Source organism: Hydractinia symbiolongicarpus, chromosome 8 (genome assembly GCF_029227915.1).
Source record: "Hydractinia symbiolongicarpus strain clone_291-10 chromosome 8, HSymV2.1, whole genome shotgun sequence".
Taxonomy (NCBI): domain Eukaryota; kingdom Metazoa; phylum Cnidaria; class Hydrozoa; order Anthoathecata; family Hydractiniidae; genus Hydractinia; species Hydractinia symbiolongicarpus.
The window spans coordinates 4,641,915-4,667,690 of record NC_079882.1 but is presented as its reverse complement, the minus strand read 5'-3'; the positions used below and the strand labels follow the sequence as shown (position 1 = coordinate 4,667,690).

Below are 25,776 nucleotides of genomic sequence, written 5' to 3'. Positions count from 1 at the left end.
CAAAGAAAATTGTGTAGAATATAATCCACTTTGCAAAAGTCACGTAGAGACACGCTGAAGCTCCGTACTTATACTACGTATAAGAGACTAGTTGATAAATGCCGTGGAAATATCCACTTAGGCAAAGAACAATGAAAAAAAACGATGAAAAAAATAGCAAAATAATGAGCGAAATTACCCATAAAATTCATTGTTTTCTTCGTCAAAACGTTTTGTTGTTAATTTATTTCAAGCGGGAATAAATAAAACCAATAAGTTTTTCATATAACAGTAGACAATAGACACGTGCTTAAGGGAATAATAAAAATTAATTACCCGTGACCTTTGTGTAATATAACATAATAACATTGAAAAGAAGTAGTCAGGCGTAAATAATACGGGGAAAGCATAAATACAGTCAATATCAAAGAAGTGCGGAAATTTAAACAAAAAATATCTTCACCATATAATTAGCGTATAGGAGGTTAATTATGCCGTACGTACCGTATAATTATCCTTTATCAGCTAACTATCCTGCCACAGGTTAATTATCAGTTCTTCCTGACAGTTAGCTTTCTTGGTCTCTATTGTCTGCATTTTATCGCATGTCAATTTTTCAGATTTCATACACAGGTGTGGGAATCCAGTCACAATGTAAACATTGAAATTCGTACAACACAATAGGATAACATATTTTTATTTTGTTGCTGTGTAGCTAACACAATTAATTATGATGTATGAAAAGAATCTTTGTTAAGCGGAGTATCATCGCTAAAATTGCAGGATTACTATTACAAAATCTATACCTTGTTACTACTTTCTTTTTCGTGGCTAGCTTCAAGTTGGTAAAGATAACACAAGAAAGAGTCAGGACTAGGACTCTGCACTCGCCTAGAATTTCGACCCACAAAGAAAAAGTTGCGAAGACCATGCAAACGAGGCACTCCATTGCATTTGCTACACCATTGCTACTTTTTAATGGGGGGTAAAAATTTATTCGGAAGAAATTGTGTTTGTGTGCAAAAGGCTAACCAAAGCACTACTAGAAAAACGAACTATTGACAGCTTTAACAGATTAACACTCTCTATACTAGGTATGAACTTTGGTGGATAAATAACGAGAGAACTGTCAAGCAGCATATCTAAGAAAATCAAGGACATAATATCACAATTTATATAGGTTTTTCAAAGCTTCGGAAATATAAATGCTGATTCCATGGACATAAAGATGAAATGCATTCGATGAAGTAAAATGAATTCTATCATCACCAACAACACTAAAACTGTATGATATAGGGAAACCCACTTAGATCATTTCAAAAAAAATTTATTTTAAAAACAGTAAAAAGGGTTGTAGTTAACTAGCATTAACTTACATTGGTTTTAGACATGCTATGATTGGAACAAAGAATTAGTTATTAAAGAGTGAAATAAGAAAGGGTATGCAACCCTTTCTTGAACTATAATGAACTATATGAACTATAACTCCACAAAATAAATAAGGGAAAAGTAGGGCGGAATTTCGGAGATCGTAAAATTACTTTTTACCGTTAGCCGTGGACTTAGAATCTTTATTTAGTCAGATTCGATATACCAAACAGTAATAATTTTTGATCTTCTCCTTAGTTTCCCGTTTTTATACCTTTTTAGGCCGTAAAGCGGCTTGTTTTATAATACTAATGTTGTGGAAAGTGAAGCTAGCACGCTATTGATGCTTTTCACTTGACCTACGCCTATGTCAAAGTGAAGCTTTTTCAAACTACCGTCTGCAGATTAATGGTTAATTGATCCTTCTGAAATTGCTCTAAGCCATGGTCTCGTGCCAGGTGGTTGTTAATGTTGCGATAGTGTTGATAGGCCATGGCAAAAAAGTTGCTATAATTCGTTGCACGGTATGGTACCGTCTATATCTGTCGATATAGAGGATGTGTTGTCTAATACTGTTATCAAAACAAAGCATTGCCATTTATGTAAGATGAATCAAAATGAAAAAGTTGCTATTTTGGGCTAGTCATAACAAAGGTAAAATGATTTAGGGTGACATTTGCTGAATTGCTGCCATCAGCAGTTTTACATAAAAAACAATGCAAAAATGATAAGAACCATATACTGAGTATTTATCGTTCAGGGGCTTTTTCGTTTTAAAATTCTTTAATTTCAGGGGGTTACTTTATTAAAATTTTATAAAAAACTAGTTCTAAGTACAAAGTTTGTGCCTTTTATCATGTTGGTCTAAACTTTATGTATTCCACCATCATTTGTGTAAAACTACAATTAATTGCTCATCAATTTTAAAAAGAGAAAATTGCGCAAAATTTATTAAGAAAGATTCATAAATTTATAGAAAAGCTTTATTGTTTGATAATTGAATAGAACTAGCTCCAATTCGAAAAACTTACAGTTCTTTTTATTCAAACAGATGTTTGCTATGATTTACAAAAACTTTTTGATATGTATAGAAATTTATCATAAGAATATGTATTTTACAGACCAGTTTTAAAAGGAGCAAAGTACAATTACAACACTATGAGACATTAGCAGTCTACTTTCATCGACATTACATAAGCTAGATCATAAATATAATAATATTACAAAAACTTTCTAAAAAGTAATGTCGTTATCATAACTGAAACCAGTTCTATCGTTGTCACTGTCTATCGTTGTCACTGTCTATCGTTGTCACTGTCTATCGTTGTCACTGTCTATCGTGTCGTCATTAAGACATTCTATGCACTTACATATTTGTGTACATTGTTTTATAATATTTACAGCGAAAAGTATCACAATAGTATCTTGCAATTGCAAACACTGAGTTTGACAAGTGCCAAAGGAGGGGGGGCAGTTCTTCCGTAACTAGTGCATCAATCCTCAATTACTTTCCAGCCATATTTTTCAAACGATGGTAAACTTTGTAAATTAAAGTACTAAGCACTAATCTGAAAAATGATAAAGCTTACCGAAAAATTGGGTCTTAAGACTGGGTCAGACCCCCCTCAAAGACCATTTTATCATTTTTCAGATTTTCTCATATAATGACACACGTTACTAAGTTTTAAGCTTTGAGAATTATGGGACCAAATAGGAGTCTCGAATTAGGGTAATTTTAGGGGCCTGGGACCCAAACGCCGCCAAATTGGGTCAGCTGACCATGTGATTTTTGTTGTCCATGATACTACCAACCTATTTAGAGGGTCAAACCTTTTGTAGAAAATGGGACCTAAAGTTCTGTTATGAGCTCCTGGATTAAGAGAGACAAAGCCATTAATTTTTATAGCAATATACTGGTTATGAAAAGCAGCCTGTACCAGGGTTTTGTTTAGCTGTCAAGTAAGCGCTAGCGGCTTTGACATATGCATTAAAATCTGTTGATAAAGATCTGAAATGAAATCCCTCAACAAAATATATGCGTTTCAGGTTGTGTGGATGATACACATTTTCCAATTAAAACTCGGTAAACAAATTCCAAATATTATTTTAACTACAAGGAGTTTTATTTTCTTGTTTTTCAAGTAATACATGGTCAATTTCTGTTCATGATGCGAAAGTTTTATTGAATTCACTGATGAATGTCAAGCTGAAAATAATCAGATACCTCGCGCGCCTAGTCTCAGCATTTCCTAGCTGAGAAAAAGGCTCTAAATTACTTTATTGGTAATACCCCTTACCCTTTGGCTATTGTAGAAAAACTGTAAATCGTGCTCCACAGATGTGTAGAAGTTCTTTAAGATATGTTTAAACCTGCACGTAATTCTATCGAGTGTGCTTCTGGATCTGCATGCTTCGTTCTACCAATAACTATTAGTATAAGGATACTAGTGCTTAAATTTCAAATCCAAATTAACATGGGGAGAATGGACGTAGCGAAGTTCTATTTATCATCATTGTAGATGCCATATCTGCTAATACAGTGTTTAGAGTAAAAATAAACGACCCCCCTGATAGTTATAACTGCAGAAATTCTAGTTCATTAACCAGATTAACCAGGGATGTGATCGATCGGTGCGGTCAATTTGTTATCATCTTTATCATTGTAAAGAACTGTACCATCTGGGTTTTCAACTGTGGAAAGTCAAGTTCTGTAACGGCATTAAATGAAGAGGCCAATAATGGATACGTTTAATTACATGGTGCAAGCGTTACTTTATTCGTAAGTGCAGATAAGTTTTTAAAAAATCTTGCTTAAGTAGAATGATAGGATAGATAATTTTTTTTAGCTGAAGGGGGGAGGGGGGGGGGTATGTAGGGCGATGGAGGTAAGCACACGATTTAAGTTCCCCCTTTTTAATAGTCTTGTGTTAACTCAATTTATGCCGGGGGAGAAAGAATGTAGATGGAGGCAAAAAATACACTAACTTGAATATTTTTGTGTATTAACAAGAGTTACCAGAATGCACCTTGAATATTTAGTAGCAGATTTCTTATAATTTTAAGTAAGCAGATTGTATGCTACGCCAATTTTCAAAACCTTATCTTATATTTTCGCATTTCTTGATGTATTTGTATTTCATATTGTTTATTATTATTTATTTAAGATTTGATTTTTATTTGTCATGTGAAAGACATCATTCATACCAAGTTTTATGAGTTACAACTCAACACAAGTGAAGTTATTCACACTCAGGGAGTCTACTTACCCACATACCATTGCGTAAAGAGGGTTAAGTGTGGCGAATAATCATATGAGAAATCCAGGAAAAAAAAACATTCTAGCTTTGTATATTATTATAAAGTTACTCATTATAGTTTTGTGAAATCTTATCAAACAAAACATTCACATCATGTTGTTATGGTAGAAAAGTGTAATATTGTTTGTAATTGTGAAAGCAATTATGTTGAGTTTCTAACTTTCAAATGCATTCGCAGAGTATTACATGGCTTGACGGCTTAAGAAATTATTAAGAAAACCGAAAGTTTGAGATGTCTAAAAACTTATTGATTTTTAGTATAAAAGTTTGGTAATAGAAAGTTGGTATGTGTGTTTATGGAATCAAAAACAAGTTTTTGTAATTCTCAATCTCTTCATTGTGCTATTATTGGTTCCTCTGGAACAGGAAAGTCAAGTTTTGTAAACACAATTCGTGGACTAACTTGTCAAGATATAAACGCAGCAAAAGTTGATGTTGTTGAATGTACAACAAGACCAACCTTGTACACAGACCGGAAAAATCCCTCATTGAATTACTGGGATTTACCTGGTGTTGGGACTCCCAATTTTCCTAAAGAAACGTACTTAAGCCAAATTAATTTCGAAAGGTATAGTTTTCTCGATTATCCAGTTTTACTGTTGTTTACACAGGCATATAGTGGCTTTAACGTTGGCAAGGGGTCGTAAAGAGTTTCATCCTTGGTTTTCCATGAAATTCTCTTACAAATAATTAAACAAAATGGCATCCTCGTCCCCAGGGTTTGTTGCCTAAGGGTCGCTAGCGCTTACTTGACGGCTAGTTTTTCCGCCCGCCTTGATGTGAAAAAGGCAAATAACCCTGAGGACGAGGTTCAACAAAATAACTGAATGTGTTTTTGGTTGTTGTTTTTTGTTGATTTTACTATGGTTGTATTTCTATATTACACAATTATTTTAAATTTTATTTTAGATATAATTTCTTTTTAATCATTACGGCAACAAGATTTACCGAAAATGATATCTGGTTGGCTTCACAGGTTAAAAAAGCTGGAAGATCATTCTTTTTTATACGAACTAAAATTGATATCGATCTTTGGAATAAAAAGCGCTGTTGTTCCCGCTATAATGAATCAGCAACCCTGAAGGAAATTCGAGACGATTGTCTTAAAAAACTGAGAGCTGATTTTCACGTTCCTGTTGTATTTTTAATATCAAACTTTCATCCTGAAAAATACGACTTTCCGGATTTATGTTTAAATTTAAGACAAATTTGATAGCAAAAGTAGGACGAAATCTTAAAGAAATAGTTTCCCAATTTATCTCTGCAAGATTTTTGTTGTTGTTGTTGTGGTTTTTATCAAACTTTTCACGTCAATAGAATTTTTGTTTATAAGCCCAACCTCGTTTCTAGGGTATTTTGCCTTTTTGATGAATCTGTGACCGCTACGTAACAACAGCTCTGGGTCCACGAGACCCTGGGACGAGGTCGAAGTTTCAACTAAGTATGTAAATTAACCGAAAAATCTGAATAAGCGCCCTCCATTAAACTAAATATTTTTTAACAGCGCCCAGTGCCCGAAAAACCACCAAGACCGATTAAGCACCAGATACTGGACTGGGTAATCTGTGAATAATAAGTAAGTTTTTCAAACAACGGTGCTTTTAATCTATTTTTCCGAAACGGGAATCTCAAATTTTAAAAGGAATTCAACAAGGTAATTAACAATCTTATTTGTAATATACAATAATATAATTAAAAAAAATTTAAAAACAATATGTGTTGAAAATATATTTCAAGAAATTCTCTAACAGCGCTTAGAGCTCAAACTTAAATAAACGCCCAGAGGGCGCCTAATTATTCATATCTGATAATATCGAGGCCTTAGATATAAGGACAAAAAAAGCGGGAAAATATGGTTTTTTCGACCAATTTTGCCAACCTGTAAACTTGCAGTAAAAGTTAACATGAGTACAGATGAACTAAAGAATTTTTTCATTCAATTAGTTATTTAGTTAAATCCATACTCTTGAAAGATGTTTCAATCAATCAGTTATTTAGTTAAATCCATACTCTTGAAAGATGCTACTGTTTTACTATTTTGTTAAAAAATTGATCAGGCAAAAAAAGAAAAGTAATTGGTACCAAAAATGCAAAAAAAAGAAAGAAAAGTAATTGGTACCAAAAATGCAAAAAAAAGAAAGAAAAGTAATTGGTACCAAAAATGCAAAAAAAAAAAAAAAGTAATTGGTACCAAAAAATGCGAAAATACTACCCGGATAAAAGGTTGGGAAAAGTGCTGGTCAGGGTAACAGTGAGCCGAAGCAAAATAATTTATTCACTTTTTCCTGATTTGGTGAGGTATAATGTTTCATTAACAGATAAATCCACGAAATTGTTCCGAAATCCGCACGTGGTACGTTATATGTGCTCCAGTTGGTTCATAAACATTTTTTTATTTGTCATAGTTTTACACTATTTTTCAGTACAAAAACACAAAAAAAATCCAGCGATTGTTATTTTATATAAAGTTCTCTGAGGTTTTTGCTACCAGTCTGATTAATGATGACTTCCTAATTACATACGAGAATACCTGAATTTGACCTTACGACAATATAAAAGTGCTCGAACCACCAAATATGCATGGTAAAGTCCCGACAACGAATTTTTTGACGCGAAAACCAAACCTGATAGTGAATTTTCTTTTTGCATAACTATGAAACGAAATACACAGAAGGATATTTCAGTGAATAATAAGGACAAGGTAGTCTTGACGATTTGTCCCATCACTGGATCGTCATCATCATTTTCGTCGAGACCAATGGGGAATGCAATCAATATAATAGACGTTACGAAGGATAAGTAAAAAAAAGCTTGTGCAGCTGTTCCAAAATGTTGGATGAACTTAAAATTCATCATAACATCCATGATATCAAAAGCATGTAGTGATCCAATCACAATCGCTGCTGTTTCAGCTAGCTTTGATTTCCGTTTTGGTAACGGGTACAGCATGCAACCAGTGATCAATACAGGCATGATAGCTTGTAGAACTACACAATCCACAGTTTGAACATCTTTCACCTAGATGTAAATAACACCACTCAAACACCACTCGTAAATTATCAACGAAATAAACAGCCCACTACACAGCACAGTTAGAATATTCCGAAGGATGAAGGATTATTAGAAAATTGTTGTTTCTTACTATGTAGCCTCATTCTACGCAAGTCAACTGTTTAAGGCTAGCATGAACGAGGCAGCGAAAATTGCAAGATCCTTGAGTAGAGTTTTGAGGTAGCTCGTGTTCGGAGTATACATCTCATTTTGAAAAAGAAATTGTTTTTTATTTGTTATAGCGATTAGAACCAAAGACCAAAGTTATTATTAGATATGTTAAGTTCGGTGCAACGGTAGGTACTTCAACATCTTCAGAAAATATTAGTTTACTCACCGCAACTAAGTCTACCGGTTTGTTTACGTTGTACATAAGCACACAATACGGACTGATTATCGAAACAATATATACCAACATTGCGACATTGCACCACGATTGAGAAAATATGTAGCTATCGCTATAAAACAGAAACAGTCAAATCTACAAACCTTAACGTCAACTTTAATGTCAACAAAGTATATTACGCCAAACAGTCAATCCTGCTATGATGTCCACACGCTTTAGCTACATGAGCTAATGTCGAGACGTTATAGGTCCTGCTTGTGAAATCAGGGAATCGTCATACTCAAATGTATAGATTTTTTCATTTTGACGGTCAGGGTAGAAAGACAGATGGGGAAGGCTTAAATCTAAACATTTGATTGGTTTAAGTCTTATTGAAGTTGAAGAGAATAAAATCAATGCATGTTAGGAAAAAAATGAAAACCTTTCTGAGTCACTTTTATTACTCAGTGGACTAGGCTAACATCGTTAGCCCAAATCTGAGGGTGGCGAAGTTAACGTTTGTAAAAACGGGTCGGGCAATAGGGCAGCTTCTCATTATACAGTGCCGTAACTGCCGGGGGGGCACAGCCCCCCTCCCCCCAATAATTTTCCTACTGAAAAATGAAAGAAAGAAAGAAAGAAAGAAAGAAAGAAAGAAAGAAAGAAAGAAAGAAAGAAAGAAAGAAAGAAAGAAAGAAAGAAAGAAAGAAAAAGAATGAGATTTAGTGTCATTTCTCAAAAAATTAGATAACCCAAGAAAACTACTTTTGTTTGACGTTATAAAAGTGGAAAAACGTATATTAGTTATGCCTGCTACAAATGCTGTTAGCGAACGATGTTTTTCAGCTTTGAACCGCATTTTCTAGAAAGTGCCAGCACCCTTAAAATTTCTAATGTTCTTATCTAAAAAATAAAATGGTGTGTTATTTACAAGGCGGAAAGTTTTACTTTTATTGCGATTTTGCGAAACTCGTATATTTTTTAAAGAAATTTACGGTAAAATAAAATAAAACTCCAGCCTGAATCTAACTTTCTGAATTGTTTACAAAGTCTTAGTTTTATGTTGGCACAACGGATAAATATTTAACATTTTTAGATTTAAAGCCTCCCACACACTTTCGCAACAGATTTTTTTATTTTCATTACACCTTTTCTGAATTTCATAAATTATAATAATTATGATGTCATTCAAAATTTTATAATGGTTCTATGCTCTTTAAATAAGAATATTCAGATAGAATATCAAATTATCATGACAAAAATGAAGTTTTTAGAGCAATATAATATTCTGGTTGGATTTTATTTTAATTTGAAAAAATAATTAATTTGAAAACGAGGCTATTCTTAGAAAGCTCGTCCATATGAAGGGTTTGACCGTAACTTTCAGCCCGGCACTTAAGGAACAGAAGTATTTACGAAATTAGGTAATTCGTTCTATCTTTTGATAAGGAACTTATGGATAAGAATTATTTTTAATACCGACCTCTTTAATAAAGTTTGGCATAATTAAGAAATTTAGGAAAGGTCTCAATCTCCTAATTTTTCGCAACTTTTCGGCCGTGGAGCTCATTGCTTCACAATGCAAATATTGCGAAAGGTGCAGCTAGAGAATTTTCGACCTTGTTTACTCGACCTACACCGACGCCAAAACTAGCCAAGCGAAGCAGTTTGTTTATCTAGAGAAATAGTAAAAAAACTTTCCCAAATATTATGTCCATGGCTAAAGGTTAGTTTTAAAAAAATTTATAACTCCAAAAAGGCAACTCAACTTACAAATACGCTATAGAAGCGACGCCGATGACGCATTGGAGCGCCATGAACACAACCAGAAACCACATCACAAAAATAACGACAAACCACCAGTGCTGGTAGAATTGACCGAGCCTGATAAACAGTGCGATGGAATATGCTAACCATAACATTGGAACGAAAATTATTCGAATTTTTTCTGATATATTCAAGCCCTCCTTCGCAACATTTTCGGCCATCTTTCTTAGGAATGAAACGAGAGTACTTGTTGTACAAAACAGATGAAAATTTCAGATTATTTTTTATGTTTCATTAAAACTCCTCCTAAATTGTAAACAAAATACCCTTTGATTTGTTCTTGTTGTGTTGTTTTTGCAGTTATTCAAAACAGGTGCGCGATTACAATATAAGAGATTGGAAGATAACATTTTTTGATTTGAATAAAAAATTCTTCTCTTTCTAAATTCATAACAGTTAGATTTCTTTTTGGGACTGAAACCATTCCAGGTGAAAAAAATTTTTCTTTTACAATTTCTTATAACACTTAAAGAAATAAATATCAAAATATGTTTTATATGTGGAATTTTAACTTTTACTAAAAATATAACGAAATCAATAGGATTTAAAATTTTGAGTCCTTAACGAAGTACAACACTAAAAAAATAGTCAAATCTGCCAAAACATATTTTTGGCTGTTTTTGCGCATTAAGAATCACTAAGTTATATCTCTTAAGCAACAAAAGCTCACGCCAAACTCTAACATGTTGATATCGAGTATGCTGACAACCTCAGGTCCAGGCTCCTTAACAAGAACATTGCACAAAAAGCTTTCACCATATTAAGATGTTCATAAATAAATTTACTGGTATCTACCTGAAATCAAAGACTAGTTCACCTCTTCGGTCTTGCATTGGTATGTGTAATTGGTTTCTCCTTTTCGTTCGTGTTTTGACGTGCGTAAGAAATTATTTGTAACTACGGGTTCGACCTTTCCGAATAATCCACATTCATAACACTTTGCTATGGCCTATGAGTAAGACTACACATCAGGTATGATCTTAAAAACTGGATGCGTTCTGTCGTCATTGAAATTCGTCATCGTCACTCATTTCTTCACTGCCGTTATCATCTTGACTATCGTCAAATTCCAACTCATTTAAATTATATCGGCGCTGCTTAATCACATCTGACCACAACATTTCTTGCTGACATGACGGACATTTGCCGTCGACGGGTAAAATGTATTTGTCTTGATTATTCGATTGTTTTAAAAAGACTTCAGCCAGGCATATAGTATGGGCAACAAAGTCACAGCTGCTGACGATACATTTCAATAATTTGTGCTAAAATTAGAAAAACATTATACCTTCGTAGTTTAAATATGAGGTCTCCGAACAATTGCTAAATTTTCTTGTTAAGAAAAGATAATTGAGCGTCAGGAATGAGTATGTTTAGGCCGATTGATGTGCGCAGTCATATTTCAGTAGTTTATATGCTTTAATTTTTTTTTATGAAATATTAACCTTGCAGAATAATACTTTTTTTACTTTAATCATTCGATGAACAGTAATTTTATTGTTTTCATTTAACCTTTAATATACGCAGGGTTAGAAAAAAGACTACAAATCTTGGCTATAAATAAATTTAACAGTCTGAAGGGGGGAGTTCTTTTGTTCCCTTTGGATTTACCCTATTTGCTATTTTTCTCCGCTATAACATCTTTGCGTGTTAAATGTAAACACAACATGGCCAATTATAAAGAAAGAGCTTACTTCGTTTTCCACTGCAGAACATAACATACAATTCTCAGGGTCTTTTTCTTCCGTACGCGTCTTTATCTCAGTTGCGGCTTCTTCAGCTTCCTTCTCACTAGGCACCTTTTTTACAGTTGTTATTGCCCCATACGCAATTGGCATGTGAATGGGTGGTGGACGGTTTAATGGAAATTGTTGACAGTATTCTTGCTTCAACCACTGAATTGTTAAGGGCAATCTATTCCATGGACCAGTGTTTAACATTTCACTTAAAATGCGAAGTCTGTAGGTAAACATAGGTTCTTTTGACTTTTTTTTAGGTAAATGTGAAAGACGTCGTGATTTTGAAGGATTTTGCCACGCCCATTCAAACTAAAATATAAAAAGAAATACACAATTCTCATAAAAAAACATATTTTATCTCGATATTTGGATATTGGATTGTGAAGTCTCATCTTCGGCATTTAAAAATATATTGTTATTGCAGGGTACGGCAATGCATGCAGAGAGATATAGGCTATTTTAATCATCTTTGGTCAAAAAATTTTAACGGTATGTATTTTCCTGCTTTTCTTACTTTAAAATTTAATTTCGCGAATACCAGGTGCAGACAGCATGGTTTTAAAAAGAACAAGCTATAAATGTAAGAAGTACTACCCTAAGAATGTTTTTCTGATCATGATTGGAAAGTAAACTTTTTTTTGTGAAACTATCGCAATAATACACTTACACTGAGTTCAGATTTTACTCAGTCTACAAATTATGGACAAAATAAAATTTTGACACCAAAAGACTGCTAATCTTGAAGTTTGTCGCTACAATTGATTACTTTGGTTGTTTCTATATTAGAGTCGGGCATTTTGAACTTGGTAATGTTTAAAGGCCACAAGGAAATTTTGCTGTTAACTTTATCTACGCGTGCACAAAAGTAGCGATTGCGAAGACGGCTGACAGCACCTACTGGTTATGTTAAAAAAATTACTAAAAATCTACATTTTTTCCATTAATTTTGTCAACAATTTTAGACCCGAAGATAAGAAATTTTGTTTTTTATTTTAGCCTTTAATATAAAACACACTGAAGTAACACTGGCTTCTGAAGTTACTTGCTGACGTGCACTATAATTAGAATAAATTTTACGCTGTTGTCATACTTCCTTGCACAAATATCATAGAAACATTTTACGGCTTATTTGGTATCATAAAAATCATGATTTTTCAGGCAAAACGTTTTTAAGGGTATAAAAAGTTAACATAAAGAAAAGCCTACACCAAAAACAGAAGCATTATTTTTTTTCCTAAAAATACCTAACAACCAATCTCACACCAAACTGTCATGGCAAATATACTTCAAAAGCAATATAAATCAGAGTTTGTCCCACCGAGAACACAATTTTTTCGAAAACCATCAATCAGAACCATCAATCAGAAGTACACTTGATTTCGCTAAAGAGAAATTCATTAAAGAAATCAACACAATATCAACCAACTCTGCTGCTGGACCGGATGGTTTAAATGCAATTTTCTTGAAGAAGTGCAGAGTGTCTCTTGAAAAACCCTTGAAGCTTTGTGGAGAAACAACTTTGACAAAGGTTTCATATCAAATATTCTGACAACAAGCCATATTTCCACTATTTTCAAAGGGGGAGATCAAGGTCGAGAACCAGAAAATTACTGACCAGTTGCTCTCACATCCTTGTCACCAAGTCTTGAAGAAGGAAATTGCAAATAAAAGATAGTTAAGATGGCGTAGAAAGATAAAACAACACCACACAGCGATAATTTACAGGATTCCCCATAACTTAGTGCAGGAAATATGGCAATTTCTTAGGTTGTTTTAGCTCGTTTAAGCTTGTTCTTCAGTCGCTCTTTCCTGTTCCAGGTTGTTCTCATAGGTTGTTCCAGCTTGTTCTATATTTTTTTAGTCTGTTCTAGGTTCAAGGTTGTTCCAGCTTGTTTTATAAATTCTTCTAGCCTGTTAACCTTTTTAGTATATATGGGTTAAAATCATTTTATACTGGAAGTTAGCAAAGAGAGAGAGAAACAGTTTTCTATAATTTGAAACAGAATTAAGTTAAGGGGTATTGCAGGGCTCAGTCTTGAGTCCACTTTTCTGTTTAATAACGACTCAGGACATTGAGGAATAAGTGTCTCTCCATTTTATCTTTTGCTGACGACACCAGGCTTATAAAAGGAATCTCCAAAACTTTAAAATCTTAGAGTTACAAGATCCAGATTCTTTTTACAAATGGACTAAAAAAACAATATGAAATTGAATAGAATGAAATTTAAACATCTTCCCTATGGAAAAAATGTAGAGCTGAAGAAACAATCTATCTCTGGCACTGGTATCAATATAGTTACAAATACCTCAGTGAAAAACCTTTGAGCATCAACAGATATGTCATATGACATGCAAACACAAAAAGTTCTCCAAAAAGTTAAAAACATGCATAGATTCACCGTACCTTCAAACATAGGAACAAATTTACGATGTTAACGTTATGGAAATCTCTTGCAATGTCTCATTTGGACTACTGCTCTAGTTGTGAGCTCCAACAAAGGGATATTTGATGCAAGATCTAGAAGCCGTACTATTTTGGAATGGAATCCTGTCAATCCAGAACTTTAGTTATTAAGAAAAACTAAAGACTTGAATATCTACAGACTAGAGAGAAGGAGAGAAAGATACAAAAATATTTACACACGGCGTATTCTTGAAGGCACAGTTGTGAATTTAAATCTGGAAAGGTGGTATTTCGGGAGAAGGACCAAAACTCTTCAATGCCCTTCCAAAACATAAGAAACAGCACTAACTGTGCCAAAACGCACTTCAAAAGAAAATTAGACCAATTTACATAATAATCTACATAATATACCTGACAAACAACTGCATACAAGTTACCTTTCATTTAAGAGAACAGAATCAAACAACATCGTAGAAATGATCAAGCATTGGACTCAACAAGTTGAAAGAGTTCCATCTGAAATAATTTAAGTAACAAGTAACCTAACAATTTTTTTCTCACTTGAAGAGCAGCTAATCTTGTATGAAAACCATGATTGATCAAAACCATGTCCCTAAAAAATTGAAAAGCAACTTAGTGATCTATCCCTACAAAGTACTTGGAGAAGGATATTAACAATAAACAGCTTCCCAATTTTCAACAATTTCCAAACTAACCACCGGTGAGGTTTTTGTTGGGAGGGTCTTCTTTTGTGACTATTTTCATTTCAAAAAGAGTTTAGCTTATTTAACTATTAAAATTCCCCCTCCCTCCATAACCATTTACCTCAGTGTACATAACTAAATGTAGAGAAAAACCCTATGGTAACTTTTAAATATTTTACTACTAAATTTGAATAATTTTGTTCTGAATTCTCTTTTAAAAACAGTTTTGGTTTTATGATATTTAAAGTATTTTTGAATGATTATCCTTCACTACTAACTAGATGTTAGACAAAAACAAACTTATTCTTGCAGTGTTTAGTTGTGTGGTGTTTATACATCCAAAATTAGGAACCAATTTTTACCAAGGACCTTTATTGCCTCCGGTTTTCCATGCGCCACCCTTGATTTCACGGTTATGTTGTCTAATTCTCCGAGCAGGATTGACCGTAAAACCGATGTATATTTTTCCTTCATGTTTTGGATTGCGATTGTATAGTATATACACACCAAAGAAATGTCCAGGTCGAGCTTCATAAAGTTCATCTTTGGAAGTCATTTTTAAATATGTAATAAAGTTTTTTGTCTTCCTTCAAAAAAATAAAAAAATATTATATAGCTAGCTAGCCATGATAGATAGATAGATAGATAGATGTGCATATTTTACATGGCTAGCCTCACAAATAACGAGGGATATACCCTGTGTATTATTTCCAGGAGGGGCCATGGCATTAAAAAGTTTACAGTTGCAAACTTTGGTGAATGTCACCCTGAATAAGATTATTAAAGTTGTAAATAATCAGAAATAATCAGTAACATTTCAGCTTGGTCATTGTAAAGTTTAGATTTTTTTGTTAGGTTTAGGTTTTCCTAAATTTATATAATGAATCCATGTGAATAGCATTTGAAAAAGTTAAGTAGCATATGGGAAGAGAGTTTTATTAGCAATGCCAAAAAAACGTGTGGTTTTTAAAATTGGTGGGAAGAATCTGGTTGGGTACACCAGAGCGTATTGTACACGCTACTGTCCAAGAGAAAAGGTTAAAATAAGAGCAGAGCAGAAATTTACCATCGTCATTTCAAATTCTACCGCTTGTTTACATGCTCACTAAAGTATATTGTTTCAAACAACCCGAAACTTATTTCATCATACAAATACATATTCAGTTCGTCAACCACACTCTAATATTAGATACAAACTCATAAGTAATTCTCTCAAGGTTCTTCTTGGTTAATTCTTAAAATATTAGGATTATATGGCTTTTAAAACTCAACAGACATATTTAAAACTTTATTGCGTCTATTAATTGTGTTTATTCGGCTCGTATTTATTAAAAATAACATTTTAAGAAATATGTTGTAGTGCTGGCAACTTGGTGATTTTTCTTTTGTTTTGTTCTACCAGTCTTAATCTTTTCAATGGGTTAATTGCTTCCGGTCTTGTTTACGTGGAATCGACCGTAACGAAGCTTTCATTTTGTACTGGTGTTTTTCTTTGGAGGGTATTGACGTCTGAGTTGTAGCTAATATTTTTATTTACTATCTGAAAATGTTTATGATTTTTTTACCTTTTTTATATACGCTATTTTTTAGTTAAATAGCTGACTTCAAGTCTCCCTTTGGGTTTGTTTATATCAGCTGTATGTGGTCTTTGTGATACGCTAGTTGGCTGTATCTGCACGACAACCGTATCAACTCGAGTTTCTATTTTATCTCCGTATATTAATATTTATTTTGTTTTAGGTATTATAGATATAATATATTCAAACTACACAAAACCGTAAGATAATTTTAACTAACTATATAACATGATGAAGGTTAATTACTTTGAAATCTCACGTATACCCACTGTTGATGCTAAAAAAGTATTGGCAACGATTGAAGATGATGAATTACACCCAGGGAGAAAAAGAAGGAGGTTAGATAATCTCAATGTTGAAGAGCGAATACTGAGAAGGTATAAATAATTTTTTTTCCTATCAAGTTTCTATAGATTAACATGAATTTAATTTCTGATGAAAAAAGCTTTTGCTTTATTTTAACTTGTTTTTACTTTTTTAGCCCATTAATTTCTGATTATTTCCTGGATTTTACAGAACCTACACTTGTGTTGACTTTGATGTGATTTGTTTGAGAGATACTAACCCAGTTTACACCCTTCTTCACGTAAAAAAACAAAGTAGAAAAAATAAGTTTTCAGTTTATTATGGTGTAAAACATTTAGAATAAGTGTTATGTAAAAGAATTTTTCATGTAGATATTTTCATGAAATTTATGTGTTATGCATATAATTTGTATATATAACATTTTATTTTTTATTTTCAACAGAAAACTGAAGAACAGAGTTGCAGCACAAACTGCTCGAGACAGAAAGAAACAACATATGGATGAACTAGAAATAACGTTATCGAGAATGGAAAAAGAGGTATAATACAAATGTTTATGTTCTGTATGTTATTAATATACTTTTTTGTTACTTTTTAAGTAAATTTTCAGGAAGAAAGGTTAAAAAAATGCACATTTCATTCATTGTCATTCATGTCTCATTAGTGGTGAATGTGCTAAATTAATTACAAGCCTGAACTATAATAATCTGTTGCTTTCCTGCCTATGTATGAATTCTTTTTTTAGAACAAATTTTTAAAGAAAAGTAATGAGCAGTTGCGATCACAAGTACACAACTTAACTGAATCTAATTTATTACTCCGTTCAAAACTTGGGCTCACTCCGCCAGCTTCACCTTCACAAGAACACACATGTTTAACAGTATCTAGTAAAAATGAAAATGATTTGATAATTACACCTTCAGTTTCTGACCATGACCATATTGTGATCAAGAAAGAAGAATTGTTGACTGAGTATGCTTCACTTAGAGTAGTTTCCTTGCTATGGAATCTCACACTGACAATTCTTGTTTCATTAATCACGATTTGCGAGACGAGTCACAGGTAATGATGCATTAGTTTTAGACAAATTTCTGTCCTGTTAGTTTGAATGGAAGAAAAGATATTCTGTAGTTAATGTTTACATGAAAATCTAGTGGGTACCATGCTGATCTTTGAATAATTAATGAAGTTAAGAATATTTGAGCACATGTTTGCTGTACAATAAATTATTTGTTCAGCTTTTTTTCTGTTTCAATACATACAGAACTTGTTATTTTCTATTTTACATTGTTAAAACTAATATTAGTATGTATGTTATTTGTCACAAATTTATGATTTATTGTGGATTATTAACGTACAATATCTTTTAATTGTGCCTTCAACAAAAAGAACCTGTTAGTTTTTCTATCAATAAAGCTAAAATCAAATTTAAAATAACAATCTTTTATTACACTTTATAAGAAGCCTTTAAAAAATAAATTTTTAGTCTTGGATAAACATGTTCTTTGGGATATCTTTATGAATTTTCCTGTAAAATATATATCTCCTTATCAAAAGCCAATTCCTAAAGTAACATGTAAAGATTTAGATATTATATATCACATATTTTTATAAGATTGATTTAAAAACACAAGTCTAAGGGTATTTTAAAAAAAAAATTGAACAACTTTTAAAATTTGATAGGTAAAGTTTTTAAAATTAAAATTTATGCTTTTTGTTGCCCTACATTTTATAGACTGAATTATTGTTGGACGTTCTGGGAGACGAAGAACCAATTCGAATCCAAAAAACAGTGCCTGCAAAAGCAGTCGCAGTTGGAACTCCATGTGAAACCACCCGATATTCCATGGAAGCCCTTTCAGCAAGATCAACTCCAGTTTGTAATGGAAGTATCAAGCAAGAAGAATTTGATGTTGATGAATTTTTATCACATGAAAATAATGAGGTTGTATGCCCATCAAGCCCAGAGTCTGCTCCAGCGTCACCTGAATCTAGCACTGGAAGCATGGATCTTAATGATATTGTCAAGATGTGCACCAAAGCAGAGGGTAGCCTGGTGGGGGACACAGCCCTTGATGGATGTGGGATAAATGAACCATTTATTGATGATGAATTTTTATTGTCATGTAATCCTGGTACAGTTTCGTGTAACATAGTGGACAATGATGATCCTTTCTCTGATTTATTTCCATCTTTACTTAGCGTTTAAATTTATATGTTCTTTTTTTGTGACTTGTATAAACTTGAATTTTATTCTTATTTAATTTAGGTGCATAAATGTTAAATGCATGCCATATCTTAGGCGATTTATTTCGTGTTTTTTTCTCTGGTTGTGTTCAGTGCAATGTTTGTGTTCTGAAATCTTAGAAGAAAACATATTTCTGTTTCTGTGTTGACTCATGGAACAAAAAATTCTATCTTTATTCTTATATATACATTTTATGGATTTTTGTTGTACATAGCTATATTTTACCAAACAATAGATACATGACAGTAAAAAGCACGTGACTTTTTTTTTCTTCTTCTCGCAGTTTTGGTTACGCTTAACGTGCTTAAATGTCGCAGAAACTTTATCACGTCCTGACACGCATCAACTATTGTTTATAACAAACATCACGCAGTTTTTTTATAAAAGGATTTCCACGAAGCGAATTGGATAGCGAAATGTATCAGAGCAAGCGCAGTAACTTTCATTTTGATTTTCTTTTAAATTCGTTTCGCCCTTAAAAAGTAGAAACAATATTTATTTTTAGAAAAACTCATTACTGAAAAGAATTCAAAATAACTGTTTAGGTTTTAATACTCAAAAATATGGTTATTCGGAGTTTTAAGTTTGCCATGTGTTTCTTGTGTCTCGTGGAAATCAAGTGCCGAATTTGCCATTCACAATTCGCTCCATGGAAAACGCAGCATTTACAAACCGGAACTGGTAACCTAAGAATGTATTAACAAATCCTTATCAAATTTTGCACAGCTGTTGATAAAAATTTCAAACAAACAAAAAATTGATTATACGTGTTGTTTGATCAATTTTTCCGTTTTGTCTGTTTTTTTGACAAGCACACAACAAAGAGGTCTTAATCGTTCGTGAGGCTCAATTACTGAGCATTAAAAAATAATAAGTATCATTAGCTAATTTGGTGAGATGAACGCATGTTACCATCGTGGTGAGATTGGACGCTCCCTGACAATTACATACAGTTAAACGACGTGTGGATAAAATCTGTTAATTAGCGTACACGCTTTCAAGAAAAACAAAGCAGGGCATTCTAATATTTTCGCTAAATCTAAAGTATACATTGGTTAAAAAAATTACTGGATGCACACGAAACACAAGGCTTCACATGATAATATTTAGATGTAACTCCATCGAAATAAAAAATACCTAACAAGTTTTGGGAAGAAAGTTGCACAAGGCTAAGAATTTACGTGCTATTTGTACTATTTTAGTCATGATTTGAAAGCGCAGGTCCCAGAGCTCTATGAAATAAAACCTGAAATAATTTTGGAACAAGAATACAAACAAGTAGCGACATATAGTGAGAGGAACCATAAAGCTTACGAAAATTTTATTTTTGTTAGAGAGAAAATTAAAGCTAAAAACATCAACGCGTAACTATTAGCACATAAAAGTTATTATTGTTGAAGTGGGAGAAGGGGGGATTATTTTTGTTGGTCACTCTCAACATATCATTCATTGCTTAGCCAAAACAAGTGGGTGAGTGAACAAAAGGTAGGTTTATACAGCTTTCTTCAATCTTTTTGACATTGTGTTTCAGGGAAGTTGCAATTCAGCAAACAAACATAGTCATATTGCTATAATACCAAAAGTGTACAAAAACCGTATATGTTTTTTTTTATAATTACAAAGGGCGCACCACAATGACGATTTCTTTGCACTGTTTTTTGTGGTAAATATTCAGAAAAATGTTAAAAAATGAAAGACTTCCTACAACCGGTAAAAAGGACATCGAGAGTTAGACGTGCTTCGGATTGAGACAGTCAACCTCGTTTTCAGGTCATTTTGCCTTTTTGATTCGCCGCTCGTAACAATGGCTAATAACGTCGTAAGGGGCAAAGAGAACCTTGGAACAAGGTTGTGGCAGTGTTGAGGAAAGTCTTTTGACCTGTGCGACCGCCTCTCTGTAAAGCTTGGGGTGAGCATCAAATGTGCATTTTGTTATTATTCCACACATTATGGCTAACATTGCCACAAAATTCAGCTATTTTCAACAATAGAAAGTTTCGGGGTAGAGTTTGTCTTCTCGGGCAACGTGTTGCATCTTGGGCAGCTTTATTATATTATTTAGCTAGCTTTATGGGCGGTAGGAGTTTTGAACTGTCGTCGCTTTACAGAAGCATATGCTTGTGATTTTTTAGGAATGGCGATACTTAAATATTACATTTATTTATTATAATGTTTAAACAGGCGGTGGGGAGGAGGTGTTTGTTCACAATGCTGGGGCAACTTTGAGGTTTTTATTTAGACGTTTTACTATATCCCCTGATGTGATGGATAGTTTTTTAACAGACCTTAAATTCCTTTCTTTGCGTGTATTTCGTAAAAGACATAGCACGAAATTCTGTTTATATACATTTTTTTACACCAGCCCAAAGATTACAAAAACATAAATACGACATGAGGATAGAGTGTAAGGGATAATTAAAATAATCAATAATGAAATGTACAAGTGCATAAACATTTTTGAAGTAAAAAAATAACGCAATTGATACACGCATGAATGAAAACGACAGCCGCACGACACAACCACGACACACGACGTTTCACAAAATATGTCCGAAGAGTAGTAGTGCAGTGTTTTTGTTATTGACTAGTAAGATTTTTTGAGATTTACACAAACAGCATGCAGCAAATGCATGATCAATTTTGTTTATACAATAATGTTAAAGAAGTTCTACCAAAAATAGATGACACTTTTTTCTTATCGTGTAGCCTTCATCAGTCAGCTGAAACTAACACGCGTTATGGCATTTTTATAAACGTTCATGTCTAAAAATAATATCAGATTGGCGTTCAGTGTTATGTGGCGGTTCTTTCTTTGTAACCAGCGTTAGGGATGGTTATAACAAGTTCAAACAAGTTTAAACTGCAGTCTCGTGATCATCAGAAGCTATAAGTTGCAAACGTTCCTGATCTAAACGAAAACATAACAACACATTATACTGCACGTATGCACTAGAAACTAATTTCCAAAATGTTAATAAAAATTTTCAATTAAATTCTTCTCTGTTGTCCAGCATAAAAAACATATGAAAGAAGCCTAAAATACTTGACGATATCTCTAAAAGGGTTACAAAAAGTAAAAACATACTTTGGAGATATTTTGCAAGTTCCGTGTCAGATGATTTCAAAGCCAGTAGTTGTGGTGTGTTACCCTGCGAAAATAAAACAGTGTATCAGTACAAGCGATGTTTGTTAATGAAGAAAAACTCTTACAAGTAAAAAGTGCTAGCAAGGGCTAAGTTGAAATTCTAATTATTAAATTTACTTAATTAAACTGACCACTGCCCCCACCCTGCCCCATAAGCAGTGATAAGTTGATTTGAGTTATTCTATGCAGCGGTTATCTGTCAGGGCTAATCGCGTAGGGGAATACAATCCAATTCAAAACATAAATAATCAACAAACTGATTTCACGATAATTTAACAAGGAAATTAAACTTGGGAACGAAATTTAAATCACAAAGTTCCTTGTACGTTCTAATTCCGAGTCTCACTGCTACGTCGAGGGATGTCAAAAAAACAGACATGTTGAAATTACCTCGGTATCAAGTCTCACTACAGATGCTCCTCTTCCAATAAGCGTTCTACAGATCGTTCTCTTTTTGTACAACGCAGCTTTATGCAAGGCAGTTTGGCCATACTCGTTGTCGACTAAGTCGATGACACATTGTGGCACTAAAAATATAAGAAAACAAATTGTTTTGATCATCAAATATTTGCGACACATATTAAAGTGATATTTTGTTGTATCGATTCGATCAGAATAACCTTTGCAGATAACCTTTGCAGATAAACTTTAAACTCGTCATTCTAAATTTTTATCAGTGCAAATATTTAAACAAACTGCATCATACGCGGAAAAAAAAAATTTTTTTAGAAGCTTATTTATTGCATTAAACTTATTTGAGGTTTTTGAAACGCTCTATCTCATATTTTTCGTATTTCTTGATATGTTAGTGATTTTTTTCATTATTGAAGTTCTATATTTGAGGTTCGAACATTAAAAATAGTTTTTTACGGACCTTGCTGAAAACAATATTTTTCTGAAGTTACGCCTATTTACGCCCTAAAAGCATTTTTATTTTTTCTATTGTTGACATTTTTGCGGGTTTGGCGCCCTGTTACATTCTTCATTTCTTACTAAAAAACTAAATAAATGTTAAAACTCATTAGTGTATCAATAAGTTGATAGATTATGTAAAAAAAGCTTAAATGTCATCGCCAAAAACAAACAGTAGATCTCGGAAAACTAAAATTTCAACAAAAAATGGTGACATCATTAAAACGTTTTGTTGACAGTCATTATTTAAATCATGTGAAACACATCACTCATTCCAAGTTTAATGACTTACAATCCAAGGAAAGTTCTTGGGGTAGCCCAGCTACTCAACATAAAGAGAGGCGTGGTTTTCTCTTTCTTAGAATAGCAAAATGAACTTCCGTAAAGTATGTGTAACCACAGCCTAAACACAGAAGATTCTAGTACTTACCTTTATTAAGAATATATTCGACAATGTTCTTTCGTCCATATCTTGCTGATAGATGCAAAGGAGTTCGACCAGAAGAATCGCATACTGTTAAACTAATTCCACTTTCGTGAATACTTCGAAACTAAAGTTAAAATAGTGAAATGTCATTATTAGAAAAAATTATTTGAGATCCGTACGGTTGCCTGCGCAAAAGTGCATGATATGTTTTTGTAAGAATGTTACAATTATAGCTGAGAGAACTAATTTGTTTAAAGAAATTTAAGTTGAAATTGTTATTGTGTAAACGAGTAAGATTTTTAAAAATAAAAAAATATCAAATTTAGCGTTTATTCACAACATATTTTTTTTTATCTCAGACCTAACAACAAAAAAACGCCCTTGTATACAACTTTTTGTTGTAATACGTATTTATTGTGAAAAAGGTGAGGTTCAATATGTTGGTTCTAATAAAACACGTTTGCAACAAGAGAAAAAAGACAATTACCTTGTTTATTAGGCCTTTCTTTGCTGCTTCAAGAAACACTATAAGAGAAAGAATATTTGTTATATTTTTCTGACAGGAAAGATTTCTTTTAAAAGTTATCTGGTCGACCTTTTATTATAATATTCACAGCACTAAACAAAAATTGAGTAAAAAAAAGAGATAAGCATCACACTACCTCTGATGCGTTCACTTGGTTCTTCTGGTAACCTTAAAAAACAAGATAGAGCAACATTCATAATTTGTATAATTTGTAAGTATTTCCTAGACATTTATGTGGGCGCATTGGAGTAAAAAAAAGGTTAAAATAATAAAAAATGCCAATTTTAATGGAAAGCGAAAGCGTTCATCTTTACTGTATCCGCTGCATCACATGACAAGGTTACTGAAAGCGTCATGGTATAAAGTGGTTAATAATTTTAAACATACCTAAACATTATGTCATCGTCAGGAGTCATCGGAGTACTGGGAGAGGCTAGACCAGGACTGCTTGACAAACTGAAACAAAAGCAGACGCGGTAAAAACACAACGCACAACAACTTCAAATTTAGGACCTATAGGCAAGCTTAAATAGTTGCCTACAGCTAAAGAGTCTTTTCAATAGCAAACTTTCGTTACGAGGCACCTAGTCCCTTACTGCTTAAGATTACCATTGTTTCTCAGGAGGATGTAGTAAACAAACGAGCATACAATTTGAAATCACAGCCTTAATAACGTCAGACTGTCCCATTTAATAAATAAATAAATAAATACCTGTTAATATCATCTTCGCTGTTTGTTGAAGATAAATCGCTGCTACTGCATTGAGCAAGGTCGTCGTTTCGAAGCTGGGAAAGGTCCAGCGATAAAGAATGCAGCGTTCTCGCTGGCCTTGGTGCGCTATCGCCCATTTTTAACGGCACCGTCGATCTTTCTAATTGAGGCGAATTCGGTTGACTTTTTGATAAACTGTTATTGCTAAATTGAGGACGGGATATATGAACATTTTTAGTTGCTATCGCCAAGTAGAAAATTACAAGAGATAGAGTTTAATAAGAAAAGCGTTTACTAAGACCTTTTAGTACACAACAGTAAGATTTAATAGCTTACATCGGAATGGTGAGATCTAGACCTTTCTGCAAATCCAGCACGTAAATACCACCTTCCATAATGTCACCAACGTGCAACAAACTTTCCTAAAAAGAAAAAAAAGAAAGCCTGAACAAGAAGCACATTTAGCCCTTAATATTTTTTATGTTCTTGTATAAAATGTGTTCCACCAAAAGAAATAAAAATAATAATAAGTGAATAAAACCATGAATGTTTATGAAATGATTTTTTTAAAGTTTTTCCATGTCGTCTAATAAATCGTTTTTTCTATTTGCAGCTCATGTAAAATTTCTCGTGTCAAAAAAAAAGGTATTTCTACTGAAACTATCAAATCTCCCAAGTCTGAAGCAACTCAATTCTTTTTATGCATACGTTCTTATATTTGTTATTTATCTTCTAAACATGTCGCTTAAGTGACGTGACAACTTTAGAAAAGTGGTGACTATGCCCAAATCTCGAAGGCTAAGTATTAAATCCATTTTGGGACCAATTAATGAACGCACGCTTTTTTATAAACATAACAACATTTTGGCTGAGGGTTAATGCTGGTCAGGCTTCTTTTTTTTACACGTTTTTCCGTTGCTTGCCTACTTGTTGTTTGTGGACTATTTACTACGGAAGACCAAATTCACGTGTTTGTTGACTATTTGCTAGGGAAGACCAAATTCACGTGTTTGTTGACTATTTAATAGGGAAGACCAAATTCACGTGTTTGTTGACTATTTACTAGGGAAGACCAAATTCACGTGTTTGTTGACTATTTACTAGGGAAGACCAAATTCACGTTTGTTGGTTCAGTTAGGTTAGTGATCAAAATCACATTTTAATCACTTTCGTCGTTGTATCAAACTTATGAAAATTTAGGACAAGGAA

At 33.2% G+C, this 25,776-nt stretch overlaps 5 protein-coding genes across 12 annotated transcripts in view; 2 read left to right on the top strand and 3 right to left on the bottom strand.

The window, feature by feature from the left end:
• Nucleotides 1-4,812: 4,812 nt before the first annotated feature.
• On the top strand, nucleotides 4,813-5,933 carry LOC130654453 (interferon-gamma-inducible GTPase 10-like). Its single transcript, XM_057457037.1, has 2 exons — nucleotides 4,813-5,232; nucleotides 5,574-5,933. The coding sequence occupies exons 1-2, from the start codon at nucleotides 4,961-4,963 to the stop codon at nucleotides 5,875-5,877; spliced, it is 576 nt and encodes a 191-aa protein (XP_057313020.1). The 5' UTR covers nucleotides 4,813-4,960; the 3' UTR covers nucleotides 5,878-5,933.
• A 357-nt stretch (nucleotides 5,934-6,290) lies between these two features.
• LOC130654452 (uncharacterized) lies at nucleotides 6,291-10,803 on the bottom strand. Of its 2 annotated transcripts, none has more exons than XM_057457036.1 (3): nucleotides 10,663-10,803; nucleotides 8,053-8,173; nucleotides 6,291-7,682 (listed from the first exon to the last, which is right to left on the bottom strand). In XM_057457036.1, the coding sequence occupies exons 1-3, from the start codon at nucleotides 10,698-10,700 to the stop codon at nucleotides 7,179-7,181; spliced, it is 663 nt and encodes a 220-aa protein (XP_057313019.1). In that variant the 5' UTR covers nucleotides 10,701-10,803; the 3' UTR covers nucleotides 6,291-7,178. The 2 variants fall into 2 exon arrangements, with proteins under 2 accessions (XP_057313019.1, XP_057313018.1); XM_057457035.1 differs by lacking the exon at nucleotides 10,663-10,803 and adding an exon at nucleotides 9,814-10,176 and having other exon boundaries at nucleotides 6,293-7,682.
• LOC130654450 (structure-specific endonuclease subunit SLX1-like) lies at nucleotides 10,461-15,325 on the bottom strand. Its single transcript, XM_057457034.1, has 4 exons — nucleotides 15,077-15,325; nucleotides 14,572-14,623; nucleotides 11,562-11,915; nucleotides 10,461-11,132 (listed from the first exon to the last, which is right to left on the bottom strand). Exons 1-4 carry the CDS (start codon nucleotides 15,268-15,270, stop codon nucleotides 10,872-10,874), a joined length of 861 nt encoding a protein of 286 aa, XP_057313017.1. The 5' UTR covers nucleotides 15,271-15,325; the 3' UTR covers nucleotides 10,461-10,871.
• A 906-nt stretch (nucleotides 15,326-16,231) lies between these two features.
• LOC130654449 (X-box-binding protein 1-like) lies at nucleotides 16,232-19,097 on the top strand. Its single transcript, XM_057457033.1, has 4 exons — nucleotides 16,232-16,668; nucleotides 17,040-17,136; nucleotides 17,343-17,659; nucleotides 18,333-19,097. Exons 1-4 carry the CDS (start codon nucleotides 16,520-16,522, stop codon nucleotides 18,685-18,687), a joined length of 918 nt encoding a protein of 305 aa, XP_057313016.1. The 5' UTR covers nucleotides 16,232-16,519; the 3' UTR covers nucleotides 18,688-19,097.
• A 2,039-nt stretch (nucleotides 19,098-21,136) lies between these two features.
• LOC130654775 (diacylglycerol kinase zeta-like) overlaps nucleotides 21,137-25,776 on the bottom strand; it is a 39,302-nt gene continuing 34,662 nt past the window's right edge. For all 7 annotated transcript variants that reach the window (XM_057457393.1, XM_057457395.1, XM_057457397.1 and 4 more), the window contains exons 24-32: nucleotides 24,904-24,989; nucleotides 24,568-24,771; nucleotides 24,243-24,311; nucleotides 23,992-24,023; nucleotides 23,817-23,854; nucleotides 23,333-23,453; nucleotides 22,381-22,517; nucleotides 21,931-21,994; nucleotides 21,137-21,753 (exon numbers count right to left, since the gene is read on the bottom strand). In XM_057457393.1, the coding sequence (XP_057313376.1) occupies nucleotides 21,701-21,753; nucleotides 21,931-21,994; nucleotides 22,381-22,517; nucleotides 23,333-23,453; nucleotides 23,817-23,854; nucleotides 23,992-24,023; nucleotides 24,243-24,311; nucleotides 24,568-24,771; nucleotides 24,904-24,989 (804 nt within the window). In that variant the 3' untranslated portion in view covers nucleotides 21,137-21,700. The remainder of the gene's footprint in view (nucleotides 21,754-21,930; nucleotides 21,995-22,380; nucleotides 22,518-23,332; nucleotides 23,454-23,816; nucleotides 23,855-23,991; nucleotides 24,024-24,242; nucleotides 24,312-24,567; nucleotides 24,772-24,903; nucleotides 24,990-25,776) is intronic.

What these genes read in the sequence shown, in the direction of transcription:
- LOC130654453 (XM_057457037.1), top strand. Translation starts at nt 4,961, where the DNA reads ATGGAATCAAAAACAAGTTTTTGTAATTCTCAATCTCTTCATTGTGCT. An exon ending in AGCCAAATTAATTTCGAAAG is followed by an intron (nt 5,233 to 5,573) that starts GTATAGTTTTCT and finishes ATTTTATTTTAG; the next exon opens with ATATAATTTCTTTTTAATCA.
- LOC130654452 (XM_057457035.1), bottom strand. Translation starts at nt 10,028, where the DNA reads ATGGCCGAAAATGTTGCGAAGGAGGGCTTGAATATATCAGAAAAAATT. An exon ending in GTCGCTTCTATAGCGTATTT is followed by an intron (nt 8,174 to 9,813) that starts GTAAGTTGAGTT and finishes TCTGTTTTATAG; the next exon opens with CGATAGCTACATATTTTCTC. An exon ending in AACCGGTAGACTTAGTTGCG is followed by an intron (nt 7,683 to 8,052) that starts GTGAGTAAACTA and finishes ATTTACATCTAG; the next exon opens with GTGAAAGATGTTCAAACTGT.
- LOC130654450 (XM_057457034.1), bottom strand. Translation starts at nt 15,270, where the DNA reads ATGACTTCCAAAGATGAACTTTATGAAGCTCGACCTGGACATTTCTTT. An exon ending in GGAGGCAATAAAGGTCCTTG is followed by an intron (nt 14,624 to 15,076) that starts GTAAAAATTGGT and finishes TCAATTTTTTAG; the next exon opens with GGACATGGTTTTGATCAATC. An exon ending in GTTCTGCAGTGGAAAACGAA is followed by an intron (nt 11,133 to 11,561) that starts GTAAGCTCTTTC and finishes TTCTAATTTTAG; the next exon opens with CACAAATTATTGAAATGTAT.
- LOC130654449 (XM_057457033.1), top strand. Translation starts at nt 16,520, where the DNA reads ATGATGAAGGTTAATTACTTTGAAATCTCACGTATACCCACTGTTGAT. An exon ending in GAAGAGCGAATACTGAGAAG is followed by an intron (nt 16,669 to 17,039) that starts GTATAAATAATT and finishes TATTTTCAACAG; the next exon opens with AAAACTGAAGAACAGAGTTG. An exon ending in ATTTGCGAGACGAGTCACAG is followed by an intron (nt 17,660 to 18,332) that starts GTAATGATGCAT and finishes TACATTTTATAG; the next exon opens with ACTGAATTATTGTTGGACGT.